At 54.3% G+C, this 18,294-nt stretch overlaps 1 protein-coding gene across 1 annotated transcript in view; it reads left to right on the forward strand.

The window, feature by feature from the left end:
• LOC111158144 (membrane associated ring-CH-type finger 10) overlaps positions 1-11,149 on the forward strand; it is a 76,496-nt gene extending 65,347 nt beyond the window's left edge. Inside the window, exons 8-10 of the mRNA XM_022520030.1 lie at positions 2,673-2,786; positions 7,760-7,802; positions 11,103-11,149. Of these exons, the coding sequence (XP_022375738.1) occupies positions 2,673-2,786; positions 7,760-7,802; positions 11,103-11,149 (204 nt within the window). The remainder of the gene's footprint in view (positions 1-2,672; positions 2,787-7,759; positions 7,803-11,102) is intronic.
• Positions 11,150-18,294: the final 7,145 nt, after the last annotated feature.

Here is an 18,294-nt window from a genome sequence, read left to right on the forward strand (position 1 = left end):
CCAAAGAATAATGCTCCAAAAGCTAGCTCATTTTGCCCTTGCCAAACGAATGCCCTGGAACTCTCTCCGAGAACAAGTCCCGCCCACTTGTGGCTCAGAGCAGGAGCAAGCCTCCCAGCTCCCCAGCACATGCCTGCTCTGATTGGCCGGCCCAGCCCCTCCGTGGGGCATCACCAGCTCTGCGAAGGGCGCACATCAAGGAGCCCGCCAGTGAGATTTACGACGCCTCATGACAGGTTCCCTCCCACAGACCCGAGAAGAGACACAATCTGCCAGAAGTGACTTTTCAAATTATCTGCAGAAAACATTAGTGGATATTTTCCCATCTGCATGCCTCTAGGCCTTATTGAGTCATAAAAAGTAAATGATTTCCCTGAATGCTTTGACAAACCTGATAGTTCCAAGCCATTTTCTAGCTGATTGATTTGGCATTATGCATCAGAGGGTCTCTGAGCAGAAAGGCTTCCTGGCGAAGAGAGTGCCGGAGAGAAAACCAGTGGAGAGGCCACCGCCAGCGCCAGTGAGGAAAGCAAACAGGGGGCAAGGCTTGGTGTGTGGGGAGGAGCTGATGGGTGGGTGAGGAAGGCTTCCCAAGGGCAGTAGCTTCTAAGACGGGCTGCGAAGGAGGTGCAGACTCAGGGGGAAGGTGGGAGGAAGCGAGGAGAAAAGAGTGAAAGCAAGCATCTTCCTCTCTGCCGGCTCTAGGCCAAGGTCAGAAGAGCACAGAAAACGTGACCAAAGTCTAAAAATAGGAGGCTAACTGCTAAGGAACAATTGACTAGTGCCTTTCAAGGCAGGTCTATAGGAGAGCAGAGGGGCCTTGAGCCATGACCTTGAGGCCAGTGGGCAAGATCCAGACTTGGACCGGACTCAGAAGGAAGAATGCATCGATCCTTGCTCCATTTGGGCACCTTTTCTGGTGGCCGTTTCATCCTGGAAGAGGCGTGTCCTGGGCCAGCTTCCTGAGCTGTCCTGGATGGAACTGGGACAAGGAGATGGGCTCAGAAGGAAGGGAAAGGCACTGAGGTGGTCCCTGTGTCAGGTCTGAGCTTCGGTTATCCCAGGAAAAAGGTCACACTTCTGACCTCTCCCCAGGGTGAGGCAGAGGACCATGTCCCCTGCTGAGGCTGTTAGTCTCCCAGGAACTTCGGGAGCACCTGCTGGCCTATCCCCACCCCCGATCCATGGGGACTTGACAGGAGGCCATGTGGGGGGTAAAGGGGGAGGAGTCATTACTAATGGCCCCTCATTTATTGAAGGTCTAGGAAGGGTCCCCAGGGTGACTGCTACCAAGGAACCGAGGACCAAGGAACTGTCACCAGCCAGATCCTCCCTGGTACCTCCCTATGTTCCAAGCACCAGCAAGAAAAATAAAACACAACCCACCCACCAAGAAAAAGTGAAAACACGAACCAGGGCAAGACGCAGTGTGCAAAAGAAAGAGTTAGGAAGCAGGGAAGGAAGGGATGAGTGGAACAAAGGAGATTCATCGGGAAGGCTTCTGCAGGGTGGTGACATTGAGGCAGCTGGAAAAGCTATGGACACAGCCCGAGACTGGTGGGAGGGAGACGTTCAGAAAAGAAGCACAAAACAAGCCAAATGACCATAAGAGGAAGGGATGAGCCAAGGCCCTGCGGTTCCCAGTCCATGTGGGAGTGCCGGGCGCACACTCACTGTCGGGGAGTTAAATAATAGACCAGCCAGGGCAGGGGCCGTAAGTGAGACCATCCTTAAGCCCAGTTATAGAGAGAGAAGCATACAGACCCAAGGCCTGGGGCCTTTTCTCCAGACAAACAAGGGATCTAGGAAGATAAACCTAGGTTTGCAGAACTCATGTGCCTTTGTGTCCCCAGTTCTCCCACAGAAACTTTTGCCTTCCTAAGACACTCATCCCATTGTGTTTAGTCCCTCTGCTCAGAGCCCAGGAGCTACACACACACACACACACACATACACACAGCATGACGCCCAAACTCCCCGTTCTGCCTGATGGGATCCCCCCTTACCATCTCCGTAGCTCATGCCAAAAAAATGTTTCCAATCCAGAACAAACACCTTCCCCATATACTCCAGCCACACTCATGAGTAGGGAATGTTACCCAACACATGCTCTGCTCTCCCAGTCCCCAGGCCTTTGCTGGCATTCAGTGCCTCTGTCTGGAAGCCCCTCATCAACCCTCAGAGCCAACCAAAGGCCCTCCCATCCTTTAAGGACCATCCAAGAGGCCTTCCCCAAGTCCTAGTACACACTCATTGTAGCTGAGCAGTCTAGCTGGTACTGGAACTATTTCTGAACAAGGTTCTCCCATGGAGACCTTTTGCCCCACGTTCCCCACAACACCCAGCTCAAGTCTTTGGCATGTAACTGCCCCATAAATGCTCACCGCATGGGATTGAGCCTGGAATGTGGAGCTCTCCAAGGGCATCCTACACTCAGTAGCAGAGAATTCCAGAACGACGGCCCAGCCTCCATGCTGAATCCCCTCTGGCTCCGTTCTCTGATCCCCAAGGACAGGCCTTGCCCTGCTGCCTTGTTACCTCCCTCCACCCGATGATTTCTTTTTATTTTTTTGTTGTCGGTTCTTTTCTCTATTTTTTTTCCTCCCTCCGCCCCATGATTTAGATCATGAATATTTTATAGATGAACTTAAAAGTCTCTTTTCCATATTTAGGCACAAAATGAGCTGATGAATTCAGGCTTGTACCTGGTGCTGCTGCTTCACCTTTATGAGCAGAGGTTTGCAGAACTCATGAGGCTCAACTACAGCCGAGTTTCGAGAGGAAGGGTGAGTCGGTCTCTGAGTGGGCCCATCCGGCCGCACTTCCCCAAACCTTGCAGGTTGGCGATCACATGTGCCATCTGTTGAGGTCTTCGTGGTCACTTGGGTAGGCTATGGCACTGTCATCGCCAGGACAAAGATGTAGCTTGTATACTGTGGAAATGCACGCACAGTGGCTTTCGGGCTGAAAACTAAGCGATTGTTGCATAATTGCTTACTATTAAACGTGAGTAGTAATTAAATGGTCATTAATGCTCACAGAAGCAAGTGAGTCTCTAGGGATATTTGCCCCCCAGAATAGAGGTCAGCAAGGCTGCCAGGACTGAGCGTGCGTTAGGTCTGGGCATGCCCCTGCCCAAGAATGTAGGGTCTGTGCAAACCAGCGGACCCTTGCCCACGGAGAACTGTTTCTTTTGCTTTGGTTCCCGGCATGTGTTACTCCAGCATCTCTGTGTGTGTGAATGCCAAGACATAAAGGTGCGGATGGTGTGCCATTTGTTGTTAGAGAAGTGACAGTGTATTTACCAGGGATCGTCATCTGTGGCTGCCCTTCCTTTAACACAAGAACCATGAGTCTTCCAGAAGACCATGTAGTTTGGGGAGAGGAGCCTGGCTCTAAGACTGACCGGAGTCTGGCCTCAGCAAAGTCCCCCAAAATGTCCATTTGGCCATGGTCAAGTCAGAACACAGGGCCCCCAAGGGCCTTCTCTCTTGGCTAAATGCCCAGCTGTGGCCAGGCCAGGAAAGAACACTCCCTTATGGCCATGCCAGGGACTGATCTGTTTTTAGTGTTTAACACCCCATGAGGCTTGGAACTTGACCTCTGCTCATGTCAGAAGGTCATAACTGGCAAGGAAGCCAGTGTGGCGTTGGGCAAGTTTTAATGACCCCTCTCACCCTATCCCTCTGCTCTGTCCCCTGCTTTCCATCTCCCTCCATCCCTCTCTCCTCTTCTTCCTCAACGGGGGTAAGGGGCGTGTGCCAACACCAGTCCCTGCCCAGAGGCTAGAACCTAGTGATTCCAAGGGTTCCCGACACTGTCGTAGTCCTCACGCAATGAAAGAGGTTGCTGTTATCCATTTGGAGCCATCCCTGTGAAAAATGCTGGGTTCCAACCGTTAGTCCTAAGAATTCTAGATTTGTCCCTGCTTTTTTTTTTTTCCTGTTGTAAATTCTCCCTTTAGATCCCCAAGCTCTCAGTTAAGAAAACGGGCTGGGCCTTGGCCAAGATATCTCCTCAGGAATCTCACCCTCTTTTTGACCCAGGCCTGTCCTTCCTTTAACTCTTCCGTAGTTTTAATAGTGACATAAATTCCTTGGAGAAATACATTAAAAAAAAAAGGGGGGGGGAATGTACAGGAAGCAGGAAATGATCCTTTGTTAACATTTCCATAACCTTATTTTCATGATTCCCCATCTTTTTTAATGAACTTTTTATTGCATATTGAACTTCAAAGCACCCAGGGTTTGATATAGGTTGCAGATGGCCATGACATCAACAAGCTAATGTAAGCAATGCTGGCCTCCAGGACAGCAGAGCAAACAACACAGAGCACAACCCAATGGGTGAGAACCAAGGCCCTGACCATAGAGTCTAAAGAAGTTTCTGGTAAAACTATCCTAGAGAAGGAGTCCGTAACACCAGGAGCTATCTGGGAACCAAGGTGGGAGGAAGCAGGAAGGACAGGGCAACACTAGTACAAATAGTGAAGAGGGACCCAAATGGCTTTTGTCAAAGTCACAGTCTTTTGGATTTGAGTCTTGGTATCTTCTTGTAGAAAACTCAGAATCTGAGGGTAACATTTAGCAAAGAAGAGGCAAACTCCTTCCCTCTCCTTTACCTATCAGAACTGGAGAACCCGTTGGGTTCCGTTGTTACTCTCCCATTGGGTGAGAACACATTGGGCTCCTTGGTTGTGTCTCATTGGGACACCCAGTGATGAATGCTTGTCTGTGGTGATTGTCATTCATTCACTCATTCATTCATACCCTGGCCTGTATCAGGAGCCGAGATGGGGATCAGGGAAAGTGGCCACCGGACATGAGGCCATGTTGTCCCATTCCTTGAGGAGCTTCCGATCAAGTTAGAAGATGAAACTCACATCTTTATAAAGACAGGAAATAACTGGAAAGTAGCCCTTGGTCAAGAGAACCCATGGACCCCGTGAATTCCCAGAGGCTGTGAATTAACAACACAAGATCTTCCCTGGCTGGGACTTCCCAGGGTGTCCACTGATCCCATGAACAAACTATTTGTCTCCTTAGTGAGGTTGTGAGATACCTGAGGGCAAAGAGGGGCCTTTTACCCCCGGGTGAGGCTGGGCATCACCACGTCCCAGGCACCGTGGATGCCAGGAGCATTGAGGAATTACAAGAAAGCTAAATGGCTGGCAAATGAGGACATGGTCGGCTAGGGATTGGGGGTGGGCTTGGAACTCTTATCTTTGTACCCCACTACCCTTCAGTGCCTAGAAAAATGCCTGGTACACAGTAGGTGCTCATTAACCTTTGATGGTCCAATCAACGAACTAATAAACCAAAACCTGCTTCTCCAGGAAGTGAGTCTTGAATTAGGTTTTAGAGAAAGTGATACTACATAGTTGTAGAGAGAAGAGTATGCGAGGTAAAGGAACACTCTCAAGTTCAAGGTCCATATTTAGTTAGTCAAAGATTTTCTGCATGCCTACTATGTGCTGGGTTCTCAGCTAGATTCTGGAACTCCAAAGATGATTAAGACACTCCTTGCCTATAAGGGCTCAGAGTCTGAAGACAGATAAACACGCACCCAAGAGTATCCCAAAAAATGTGCCTTGTGTGATGACAAGATGGACCCAGATGTGGAGGAGCAGAAAGCAGTTAGGTGACCCCTTCCTTCCACTCCTTCTGCAAGACAGACTGTCCAGGCAGGGTCTTCGGGGGCCCCAGCTAACGTCTCAGAGGCCTTGCTTTCAATCCAGTCGGGTTGTACCCTTTGCCATCGGCCTTCTCACTGCTTGGAGGGCCCAGTGGCAAAGCTGCTTCCATTCCGGCTCTCTTCACCTGATCTGCCAAGGAGGTGATGTTGGAACCAAATCTTGGAGAGTTTAGCCGGTGGACAAGGGTCGGTGTTTGAAGGAAAGGGTATTCGAAGCAGAAGGAAAGGCAGAGACTTACAGAAGTGAGAAGATCCATATGTCTGGGAGAGTCAGGGAGTTGGAGCCGGCAGGAAGTAGCGTGGAGGCGAGGCAGCTGGCTGTGGAGAGGGTGTGTGCTGCTCTGGAAGGCCACGGAAGGGTTTCTAGCTTGAGATAGGCGGGCAGGCCAGGAAATTTGCATTTTTGAGCATAACTGGAGCAGCTGCGTGTAGGATGGGCTGGAGGAAAGAACCAGTGGGGTCCCTGCTGCGATGGGGGCAAGTGAAGGGGGCCCTGTGGGGGCACTTGAGATGGGAAGGGAAGGGTCACCGGGCTGTCCTGGGTGGCAAAGCTAAAAGAACTCGCTTTCCCTCACCTCTCTCCCGGGATACTCCACTATTCAGGGCCTGCACTCCCAGAGCCCCCTGTCCTGGGCTTCCTCCTAGCTATGGGTTTTGCCTGTACCGTGCTGTTTCCCAATGAAATGTACCTGTACTCTGAATCCCTGCCTGTCCATGGCAGCTGCCCCATACCTCTTAAGGGTCTACTTCCATAAACTAGATAAAACACTAGAAAGAATCTGTGTCCGCGAGCTAAAAGGCAAAGGGCAGAGGGACCCCATGCCTTCAGAGATCATGACAGTGCCTCTGATCTCCTGGAGCGAGCATTGCCTTGGTCTCCTGCCCCAGGAACACTGGGTTAACATTTCACCAGTAGGGAAACTTCTGCCTGTAAAACACTCTGGGGAGGGGCAGGGTCCAGCGGCGGGCCTGGGAGGCAGGCAGAGTCCTGAAGGAGCTCTGAAACTCCACTGGCCCATCTGTGGGTGAGACTTTCTCCAGGCCGTCCCATTCGCACCATTTCTATAAACCCCAAAACTCTTGCCTCAAAGAACCAAATCTACCCAAAATATTAGAGGCGCAGGCTTGGCCCTCATTTGGGAAAACTTCCCTACTCACCCAGATGGCGTTTCTTCGAGGAATGAGAGCTGGCTTACAGACAGAGGCGGTCACCTGGCACCGAGTCTCGAAGCAGGATGAGGCCAGCTCAGCAGCCCAGAGGGTTGGGGGCCGCGATTAGCACAGTCCTGATGTAGAATTTATCCGGTGACTGGGACTGCTTCTTAGAACAAAGTCCATCTTTCTCCTGCCCTCCTCCCAGCCTGCGGGTGACAGGGACCCAGAAGCCATGGCTGCCTCCACACTGGCCAGCAGTTGCCCCAGTAACAGTGTCCGGCACCCCTTGTTTTGCCCTCGGGCCTGTCACAAAGCCCCTCTTCTCCCGGGGGGCAGAGCACCAGCCCTCTGCACGGGAGCCCACATCCTTGCAGCCCAGCACAATGGGCTCCCACGGAGTACACAGTGTTTCTTATTGTGGCATAAAATGCCATAAAGTCAGAACAAAGACAGAGCCCAGAGCCTTGATGGGCCTGCTGCTTCCTGCCGGGCAGAGAATACAAGTGATTGTTTAAAAGCCAGGGGTGAGGCAAGTGGCCAATTAGCACAGCCTTCACCCCCACGGTTTGTAAATGTGATTCTCGGACCCTCAAAATGGGCTTCTGCAGTTCAGATCAATTGCAGAAAGGAAGCAAGGCTACTCCCAGGGCCAAATTTAGAAGCCCTGAATCACCAGCCAAGGCGACCTGTGTTCTCTCTGCCGGGTCTTTAGGACAAGGCTAAGCACCTCGCCCCCCTCCCCCGCACCGCCCCCGCCCCAGGTGTTGAATATCAACACAGCCCTCGGCACCTCTGCCCCTTTAAGGTGATGTAAGGGATTCCCAGAACTTTCCGGAGAGCGGGGAATTAGACATCTGTTCACCATTGCTTTGGAAAAACAATTCAATTTTCATTGTCTTTTTTCTCACAGTTGTCAAGAAATTACCCACAACCCAGACCGGAAGAAAATGAAAGTAGGTTTGGGGGTCAGTTCTGCCATTTTGAGGGTGTTTGCTAATTTATTCTTTTTCTGGCACTGTGTCCAACCCCATACTGTGGAAGGAAGTAATGACCACCACCCAGAGGCAAAAATAACCCCAAAAAGCTTGGGAAGCTCTAGCCGCTGCGGTCAGGAAGGCGAGTCTCAAGTCCGCTGGAGGAGGAGCAGATAAGGATTTTAATTCATCCTGAAAGCGAGGACGAGGGCCAGCGAAAGGGAAGATGGTATTGTCAGGCATGACTTGCTGCAGGCTTCTTTCCCTTTTCCTTGGCGGTGATTTTTCCAGCACCCAGTCCTTGGGGAACCTCTTGTTATCTTCTAAACCCTGGAAGGGTGCTATATAGCCACTCCGGGAAGGGACCCTGCTCCTAGCTCAGGAGCAAGTGGCCACCGAGCTTTTCCCCCTGCGGCCGGGTCACGTGGGTCTGCTGGACTCACAGGTTGAGCAAGGCGAACAGGTCTCCTGAGAAAGGTCCCCCAAAGGAGGGCAGGGCAGCTGTCTTCCAACAGGCTCGTGATCCCATAGAAAACCCAGCTGAAGAGGATGCGCATAATGAAAGCAGGAGGGCGTGCTGCCCGGCTCCGGAGTTTCTCCCGCAGCAGGGAGAATCAACATCGCCGTGGACCAAGGCGGGGGTGACAATTCCATCTCCAGAAATTCTTCAGGGGAGAAATCTTAACAACTGCTTGCCCGAAGGCAGGTTTAAGGTTTAGGAGAGTGATCCCCACACTGGCTTTGCCATCAGAATCACCTGGGGAGTTTGCCGGAAAAATTCGAATTCCGCCCCACCCCCACTCCCACCCCACGCCGCAGAGATTCGGATTCAGACCCCGCGGTGGGCCCCTGGTCATCCCCACGCGGCCCGACCCGGGGATGCTGTGGGGATCCCCATAGGCCGGCCCGGAGAAGCTGGACCAGCTCCAAGCTCCACAGGGTGGGGCCCAGATTACGACCCTCGGGAAGCCAATTTATTATTCAGGGCACGCAGTGCTGAGAACCGAGCTGACGGTTTTCGAAGAAGCGGGGAGGGGACGCTTGCCTCCGTTCACAAAAGGACCCCGGAGCGCCAGCCCTGGGCGCGACCACGGGGTCCATCCACGCCCGGTGAGGGGCCCGGGGCGCACCCGGGGCTGCTGCTCCCCCTCCGGCAGCCGGGAAGGGTACGAGCGGGAAAGGAGCGGGAAGATCTAGAAAAGACCTTTGTGTCTCGGGGCAGGCGCGTCTGCGCCTCGCTCGCGGGTCCCAGCGGCGGCCTTCGGCGGGAGCCCCTGGCGGAAAGGGCGCGGCCGCGAGCCGACCTCGGGGAGCAGCGGGGGGCCCCCGCGGCTCAGGGCAGGGTCTCGGCGGCGCCCCTCCCCGCCCCCCACCTCTAGCCCCAGCGGCGCCGGCGGCTCTTCCCGGTCCCGGGAAACCTGCGGCCCGCGCCCCGCGGTTCGGCTGGGCGGGGGCGACCCCTAGTGCCCAGCGCGGGCCGCCGTCGCCCTGCCGTGCCCGGGACCCAGCCTTTTCCCCGGGGGGTCTGGCGTGGGCCGGGGGCGAAGGGGGACCTCCGAGCCCCGGCCGCAAGGGAAGGCTCCCCTCTCTGGAGGGCTGGAGAAGAGCATCCCTGGGGCGCTGCTTACAAAAACCAGTCACCGCGGAGGAGACCCGAGGGCCCTCCCTGCTAGTGCCGGGCGATGCGCTGCTGCCCTCCTGCGTCGCTCAGAAGCAGGTGGTCCCACTGATGGTCGACTGCCATCCCTCTTCGGGAAGCTGTAGGATCCGCCCCAATGTGGGAGCAGTCAGATCTCCCCTGGAATGGTAGGTCTACGTTCTCTCTACCTACCGCCAGCCCCGGACCACCCCGGATGCCGCCGGGGTAGAGGGGTGCCCCGCGCAGAGGGACTGTCCAGGCACGCTGGTCAGGTGCAGCCCTTGCCTGCTTCCCGCCGGGGCTGCAATCAATCCAGACAAGCCAGGGCAGCCCGAGGCAGATGCCCCTGCCTCCAGGCCTCCCCCTGCCCACACTCTCCTCTGGTCCCTAGCAGCCTGGCCTGACTCACCTGGTTGGCGGAGCTGAGTCACAGCTGTGACCTGCTGCCCCTGCTGGGTTCAGGTGAAAAGGGAGGAAAAGACCAAACATCTGGGCCCACCAGGTGGCACCAGGAGATGCCAGCCTCTTCGTGGCTCTGTGGTGACCCTGCCAACCTTCTTGCTGGGGAGCCCCTCCCGGACATCTGGAACATACACAAGCCACAGGAAGCACCGAGGCAGAGGCAGCTAGGGCGAGCCCTTGGGTGTGTGTGTGCCCAAGCCCCACAATTTGCCCCATGGCTCTGTGACCCAGCCCCCCCAACACCCGCTTCCCAGCTGGCACAGATGACTGTGACACAGTGAAGTCCAAGGCCTGGGAGGGGAACAATGCCTCCTGCAGCCATCCATCCAGGTGTGGACAGGAGCAGGCTTGCAGGTCTTCAGGCCAAAGGCTCGGCCAGACCACCTTAACCCCCACCCCCATACATGCAGGTCAAGGCAACTCGTACTGGGAGACAGAACAGGATAAGTGAGAGCACAGGGACAGCTCATGGGGCTTCCCTGTAGCAGAGGTAGAGGCTGAGAGGGTCCTAGTAGGAATGGGGGGATGTCAATTGCTCCTGCCCTTTGCCTTTGAGTGGTTTCCAGATAGTCTGGGAGTACTCATTCAAGCCAGTGGGAAAAGTATATTGAAAACAATTTCCCCCAGGAATAAAAACCGCCGCCCCCAAACTCTACCTCCTCCACTGGGACCCCACTGCCTTCCCACTGCCTCTTTGCTCCCCTTCCTCCCATCACATGACCCTCTCTACCTCCAGTCATTGGATCTCTGAAAGATTTCTTAAAGACCTAAGTCAGCCCTCCCCCCAATTCCCTGCGAAGTTAAGGAAAGGGGCATTCATGTGGGGACGTTACCCTGAGAGGAGGCAAGGCTCCCCAAGGGATTCCGCGCACAAACCTTTACAGCACTGGTCAGGTGAGGATGTGGACCTAGATACTTCTGTTGGGGGCGTACGGTCTCTCAGCACTGGTCTGGCTAGAAGCTCCAAGGGGCATTCAAGGATTTCAGAGAGAGCAGGCCTCTGTTACACTGTTCCAGGCATCGTGGCAAGTGTGTGTGTGTGTGTGTGTGTGTGTGTGTGTGTGTGTGTGTACGTGTGTGCGCGCGTGCACGCGCACGTGCACACCCAGGGCTGGAGTGGGGGCAGAGCTCACCATCCACCATGGCTCTCCAGCCTGAGACACCTTCTTGTTTTCCAGATTCTGAGCTGGGGGATGGAAATGACAGCAGCAGCCACATTGTCTAGCAAGGGAGCTGGCCTCCCTGGAGCTCTGCGATGACATCTCCCCACAGCCGCTTTTTCTATGTCCCCATGTGCCTCCCTCCCGCCGCCTCTTTACTGAAACTGAAACCACAGTGTTTACAGTTACCATTTTCACCCTGTGTCCCTCTGTCCTCGGGGTCTGGCTTGAGCATTAGGGACAGCAGCAGGGACCCACGCAGTCCCCAACAGCACAAGCCGGGCAGCCGGCGCTTCTTGAGTCCCCACCGGTGGCCCTGCTGCTGTCCCCCGCACCCTGCCCCCAGCCAGAAGCATCAGGCACCTGGCAGCCCCAGCAGCCGCTCAGCCTGGAGGCCCTCTGTACAGGGTGCCTGTTTAGGCCTCCCTCCACCCTGAGTGGAATCGGCCACATCTTCAATAAAATGACTTTATTCACCTAGCTTCCTCCTGTGCTTTTTTTTTTTTTTTTTTTTTTGGTCTCTACTCCCCTATTTACACCTTAGAGCCCAAAGACCAGATCAACATGTGAGGTTAAAAAAAAAAAAAAAAAGGGTCAGGTGCTCAGTGGGTGGCTCAGTGGGTCAAGTGTCCCGACACTTGATCTCAGCCCAGGTCTTGATCTCAAGGTCATGAGTTCAAGCCCTGCATTGGGCTCCATGCTGGGCTTTTAAAAAAAAAAAAGGTCAGGGAAGGTTAGTGAGAAAACTGAGTGCGTGCTTATGAGAGAGACAAAGATAGGTCAAAAAATAAAGATGGAGGGAACGAAGTACGGATCGGTGCAAAAACATGATACTCAAGGAAGGCAGACACAAAGATCGACATGATGTATGCTTCGATTTACATGCAATTTCTAGAAAAGGCAAAACTGTAGAGACCGATCAGTAGTTGCAGGGTTGGGACGAGGAGGAGAGACCGCCTGCAGATGGGCTCAGAAGGATCTGGGGGACGAGGTTGCTCCTGGACTGGGTCCTGGGGAGGATTCTCCAATGTCATAAATTTACTAAAGCTCACTGACCTGTGTGCTCGTGATGTGTACGCCCTGGGGTGTAACTGTAAGATGGGCTTTCAATTTTCTTTAAAAATGGAGGAAGGGACAGAGAATGAGAGAGAGAGCGGAGAGACAGAGAAGGATAATGAAGAGAAAGAGGGGCTTCTCCCTCCCACCTTCAATACCAGGAGCAGCCATTGTAGATTTTGCAGCAAAGAGGGTTTTGCCCTCGAGGAACAGTGCTGCCAGCAGGGTTTTAGGAATTCTGGACTTGATTTAATTCCCTCTAAATCTTGTCCATCCCTGACATGCTCCACATTTAAAGTGACTCTCTTCCTGCAAACTGGTGGATATAGCCAGGCAGCCTAGCCCCAAGATCCAAGAGCAAAGCAAAGGGACACCCTTGAGTGTTAACAGAACCTAAGAGCCATTCCAGTTGAAAACATCTCCCTGATGTCAAACAAACAGACAAAACTCCTAAAACCTCAAATTCTTCCATTCACAAATGCAGCTCCAAGCTCTAATCATTCTACAAGAAAATGGGCCTTTATTTTTCAACTGGACTCCCAGGTTGACTGAAGATGAAAGATTTGTCCAGGAGTCAACATTGAGAAACATCTAAGAAGGAACAATGCATATTTAAAACTAAGTTGTATGGGCGCCTGGGTGGCTCAGTGGGTTAAAACCTCTGCCTTTGGCTAAGGCCCTGATCTCAGGGTCCTGGGATCTAGCCCCCATTGGGCTCACTGCTCAGCAGGGAGCCTGCTTCCCACCCCCCACCCCCGCCTGCCTCTCTGCCTACCCGTGATCTCTGTCAAATAAATAAAATCTTAAAAAAACAAAAAACAAAACTAAGTTGCATAGAGAGCTTGATGGAATCTGGGAGGGGGTGTGTATAAATGTTCTTTTTTTTTTTTTTTTTTTTTTGTAAAGATTTTTATTTATTTCTGACAGACACAGCGAGAGAGGGAATACAAGCGGGGGGAGCAGGAGAGGGAGAACAGGCTTCCCGCAGAGCAGGGAGCCCAATGCAGGGTTCAGTCCCAGGATCCTGGGATCATGACCTGAGCCGAAAGCAGATGCTTAATGACTGGGCCACGCACGTGCCCCCACGTAAATGTTCTAACGGGCTAAGTCTGCTGTAAGATGTGACAGTGTTTGGGGCAGCTACCCTGAGACTCGCCCAGGTTCCCATCAGCTGACATTGGGTTGTTGAAAATGATTTCCAAGGGCTGACCCAGGAAACCAGGAGTGCTTCCTTAGAAGTTGGCCTGGGTGGGGTGCGGCGCAGGGAGACACGACTGGACACACCACAGAACTGATGTCTACCCGCACCATTAATTCCGCATCACGATGGCCCAGGGGTCTGCTGTTGGGGCTTCTCATAGCTAGAGGTGCCCAAAGAATCAAGTTGCATTTATTAAAAGACCCTGGTGGTGGTGCCTGGATGGTTCAGTGGGTTAAAGCCTCTGCCTTCAGCTCGGGTCATGATCCCAGGGTCCTGGGATTGAGCCCCGTGAGGCAGATCTTAACTCCGTGTGACATGAGAGGAAACCTGTATTAGGGTTCTCCAGAGAAACTGAGCCAGGAGGATAGATTTATAAATAAGTAGAAAGAGATTTATTATGAGGGATTGGCTCACACCATTATGGAGGCTGAGAAGTCCCACCTCCTGCCGTCTGCCAGCTGAAGTCCCAGGCAAACCAGGGAGGTCCTTCTGTTTCAGACCTGCAGCCCTGAGTAGCAGGGAGCCAACACTCTGAGTCCCAGCCCAAGTCTGAAGGCCCAAGAACCAGGAGAGCCGATTCTCCAGGGCATGAGAGAATAGAAGTCCCTGTTCTAGCAGAGAGAAGAATTCGCCCTTCCTCTGCCTTTTTTGTTGCACTCAGGCCCTCAACAGACTGGGGAACGCCCACCCTTCCTCAAGAGGGAGATACTCTTTACTCAGTCTACCCATTCAAACACTAATCCCTTCTGGAAACACCCGCAAGGACACACCCAGAAATAATGCTTTTCCAGCTTATCTTAATGCTCTCCAGTTTATCTTAAATGGACCCATAAAATTAACCATCACAAACCTGACCTAGGGCAAGTTATATGTGCTGTGCCCAAGTTTACAAGGTGAAGTCTGTCTGGTGGCCAAGGCCGACCTCCTGGCCTGCCTGAGAGAGAGGGTAACATCCTTAATTAACTCCAGAAGCTGGGAATAGGTGGTCACCAGAGCCCGTGGGAGGGGGGCAGGGAGCCCTTATGGAGGAGAAAAGGGCCTTGAAGGATGGTAGACAGGCAACCAGAGAGGTGGTGGAGGGAAGGGCAAGTGGGGGAGTGTACATAGATAAGGGGTGGGGTGGGAGCAGGTGGCTAGAAAGGGTTCATCGGGCAGGGGAGCCGGGGGACGTGGGGGCCAAGACCGGGAGCAGAGAGTCCACGCATAGGCAACTGGGAGCTTCCGTAGCCACAGCTCAGGCTGGTGTGAGATGTGGAGAGAGGGAGCTAGAAGAGCAGGGGCAGGAGGAAAGAGGGGAGGGCACCCTTGGCTACAGTGCCTTGGGTGAGTCAACTCCCCTGGAGGGGGGGGGTGCGGATAGGAGCTTTAAAATGTCCAGGGCCCTGGTAAACACCTAAAGCATCAATCAAACCCCCACCTCATTTCTCTGCATATACACACACACACATATACATATTAAATATATATATAGGGGGTGCCTGGGTGGCTCAGTTGGTTCAGCGTCTGACTCTTGATTTCAGCTCAGGTCACAATCTCAGGGTTGTAAGATCGAGCCCCACGTCAGGCTCAGTGCTGGCCATGGAGATACTTAAGATTCTCTCTCTTTCCCTCTCCTTCTGCTCAGCCCCCTCTTTAAAAAGAAAAAAGAAAGAAAGAAAGAATAGGGCTGTACCTAGTAAATGTCCTGAGTCCCCTACAGCACCAGTGTGGGGAACGACACCATCCAAAAGTTTCCCACATCCCAGAGAGAGACACAAAAGGGCAAACGAAGGGCATCTTTGCATGACCCAGCAGGGACATACAGTGACCAAGGACCAGGTCCCTGGACATGCCGCAGGACCACAGAGCTTAGAGGTCCCGGGGAAGAACGGGGAGAACACCCACAGGGACAGAAAGTCATAGTGGAGCAGAATCTCCTGGAAACGGCTAAAACCAAACTCCTGCCATCTGATGACATCAGAAGATAGGCAAATTTTTTGCACAGGGTGCCAGCGACGAATCCATTTCCGGGGGTTGGGGGCACCTGCTCCCTGCTTGGCTCCTTTCCTCCCTCCTTCCCTCCAGAGCTGGCGGCCCGCCTGCTTCTCTGGACAAGGGAGGATGGCCATCGACCACTCAGGTGATGCTGACTCTGGTGGGAGTCATGACATCACGCCGGAAGTCAGCCCTTTCCTGAGGCCCCTTGGCTGCTCTGTCCCCTAAGATAAAGGCCAGAACATCTGGGCACTTTCATCTCCTTGTCCCCCCTTGTGGCCCCTACCAATTTCCTCTCCTTTTCCCCTTTCCTCTTCCTGCCCCCCTTCCTCCAGGTCAGCCCTCTAGACGCAAAGCTCTACCTTGTGCCTGTGGCACACTGGTGGCAGGTGCTCAAGGCAGCTTGGCCAGGCTCAGCGGCCCTGCTCCAGGAAAGCCATGTGGTGTGGCTGGCTGGCTCCTCTCCCCTGCCGCCTCATAGTGCTGCCCACTGGGCTGGGCCAGCTCTGCCAGGACACCTGGGAGGAAGCCATCTCTGCCCTGACAAGGAGAGGCGGTGAGCCGGCCTGACGCTGTTCTCTGGAGAGTGGCCCCGTTCTCTGGCCCATTCATGGATTCAGTGAGCTGTCACGGGACACCCCGGGGGCCAGAGCTGAGCAGGCTTAGCCCTGCAAGTGAAGGGTGGCCTTGGTGCCTGGCGTAGCGTGCCCTCTGGGCTGGGTCTCGGGGCACCCCGCACCCCAGCAAAGGTGGAGTGCAGACGAGTGCTTACTGCTTATTGAACTGAAATGAGTACGAAGGCAGGAGGCTGTGTACCCCACTAGAACCAGCCCTATTCTGGAGCCAGAGGCAAATGCCACCCCCCACCACGCTGGCCCAGAGCCTTCCTCCTACCCTGATGGAGAACTGCCAGGGCATTCCCTTCCCCTCCTTGGGTGGCCCCCAAGCAGAAAGACTCAGAACAAGGTCTATGGGGAGCCCCCGGGTGCCTGTGAAACTGTCTGAAATGCTTTTGGGTGGGGAGCAGGGCTCTGGTGAGGACAACAGCCCCTGAGGGAAGGAGAGGGGAGCCAGGACAGGCATTTCTGGAATGATTTAAACATCTGGGCACTCACCATCACTACCCCCAGGCAGCCCTGGGTGCCTCAGCGGCTCCTCCCACCCCCTGGGATCCCGTGACCCTGCCTTCACCCCTCAGTTTCACCTCCCTCCTAGGGCAAGGGTCAGTAGCCCGCTTCCCAGAGGGCCTCTGGCCAGGGTTGGGGGGGGTGAGGTGGGGCTCCCTGGGGCCTGGTGCAGGTCTTTGAGCTGCACACAATGGCAGGGCACTTACCTCCCAGAGGGAGCCGTTAACCAATATGGAGAGCAAATCACTTCAGGGTGAAGTGGATTAATCATTAAGCACCCCCCCCCATGGGATAGGGGCTCCCTCCCCAAAGTGACCAGATCCATCCATGGGGCCCTGCTGCTGCCCATCAGGAGAGCCGCTGCTGGGGCTGCAGGGGCGGGAGAGAGCAGGAGGAGGGCGTCTAGCTCTGCCTTAGTCATGGACTCTCCAGCAGCTCCCCCCGCCCGGGGCTCCCCAGCTCAAAAACAGGCACCCCATTTACCCTGCTGTCCAGGCCAAAAGCCCGGGACTTGTCGGTGTGTATCTAGGTGTGTATCTATTCGTACGGTTTAGGTTTAGGCCTTGAACCACGTGGTGGTATTACCTACTCGGAACAATAGAAACTTCTTTTAAAAACTCACCAACGAGGTAAAGCATGCGTGCAACCCACGCACGCGTTCAGAGCATGACCACGGCCAAAGCACCACGTCCACACCACCGTCCTCAGGGGACAGCGGGGTTGGGGCTTCCTACTACACCGGGAATAACATCCATCCTTTCCACCAGGGCCTGCACGGCCTGGGGCAATCCGGCTCGTTCCCCCCACTCCCCTTACCTGCCTTCCAGCCAGCCTGGCCTCCTAGCTGGGCCTCTGCAGGGCAGGGGCCACCATGGGGGGGGGTCCCCTCCCACCACCCTGCCTCCACCTGCCCTGATGCTCGCATGGCTCACTCCCTCACCTCCTTCAGGTTCATCTCACTTCCTCTGACTAGCCCCTACCCCCCCACCCCACCCAAACCCCCCCCCCCCCCCCACGGCCAGTTTCAGCCTTCCCCATAGCAACCCGCAGGACGGGCATAGTTGCCCATCACCTCCTAGCAGAGCCTTCTCTCTGTTGGCTGTTCCATCGCCAGCCCTAGTATCCTGAGTGAATACTGGTAGGAGGGAGGTCCTGAGAGCCCCTGCCTCGGCTCTGGTGGTTTCGGAGCCCAAACTCCGCAAGGACAAACGTGTGCCTGCTCACAACTCAGAGGCCGGTAGGACGGCCACCCCCCCGCCCCCCCACCTCCCAGGGCTGGCCTGGGCACCTTGAATGTTCCCCTCGGGGAACCACAGCCCCCAGATAACAGTAGCAGCAGGTGGTATGGGGCACTTACTGTGTGAACTCGGAGCCTCTGGGCTCGATGCCTGACACAGATGATCTCATTTAATCCTCAAATAGCCTTAAAGCAACCCCAGGAAGTGCGTCCCGTCCCCCCATCTCACACATGGTGAGAGGTGAGCCAAGCTGTCAGAGCTCACACAGCTGTCCAGTGGCTCCTGACTGTCACCTAGACATTCATCCCCAGTCACAGACAACAGGGTGAGCAGGCCCAGAAAGGAAAGGGCCCAGAAAAGACAAGAGTGCAGGTGTCTCCGTGGGGCCCAGAGAGGGAAGCAAAATGGCAGACTGCAGAAAGAACACATGACTCGAGCTCCACACACGACATTTCTCTGAGGCAGTGTGAGGAACAAGGCTGACAACAGAACAAAGCCGAAACCCTCTCTCTCAAGCCTCTTAAAGGTGTGTTTTATTTGTTTGCTTTTCTTTTTTCTTTTCTTTTCTTTTTCCACAATAATGGCACATTAAAAAAATTAAGAATTACAAAAAA

This window comes from Enhydra lutris, unplaced genomic scaffold (genome assembly GCF_002288905.1).
Source record: "Enhydra lutris kenyoni isolate GAN:26980312 unplaced genomic scaffold, ASM228890v2 scaffoldscaffold57, whole genome shotgun sequence".
NCBI classification, from domain to species: domain Eukaryota; kingdom Metazoa; phylum Chordata; class Mammalia; order Carnivora; family Mustelidae; genus Enhydra; species Enhydra lutris.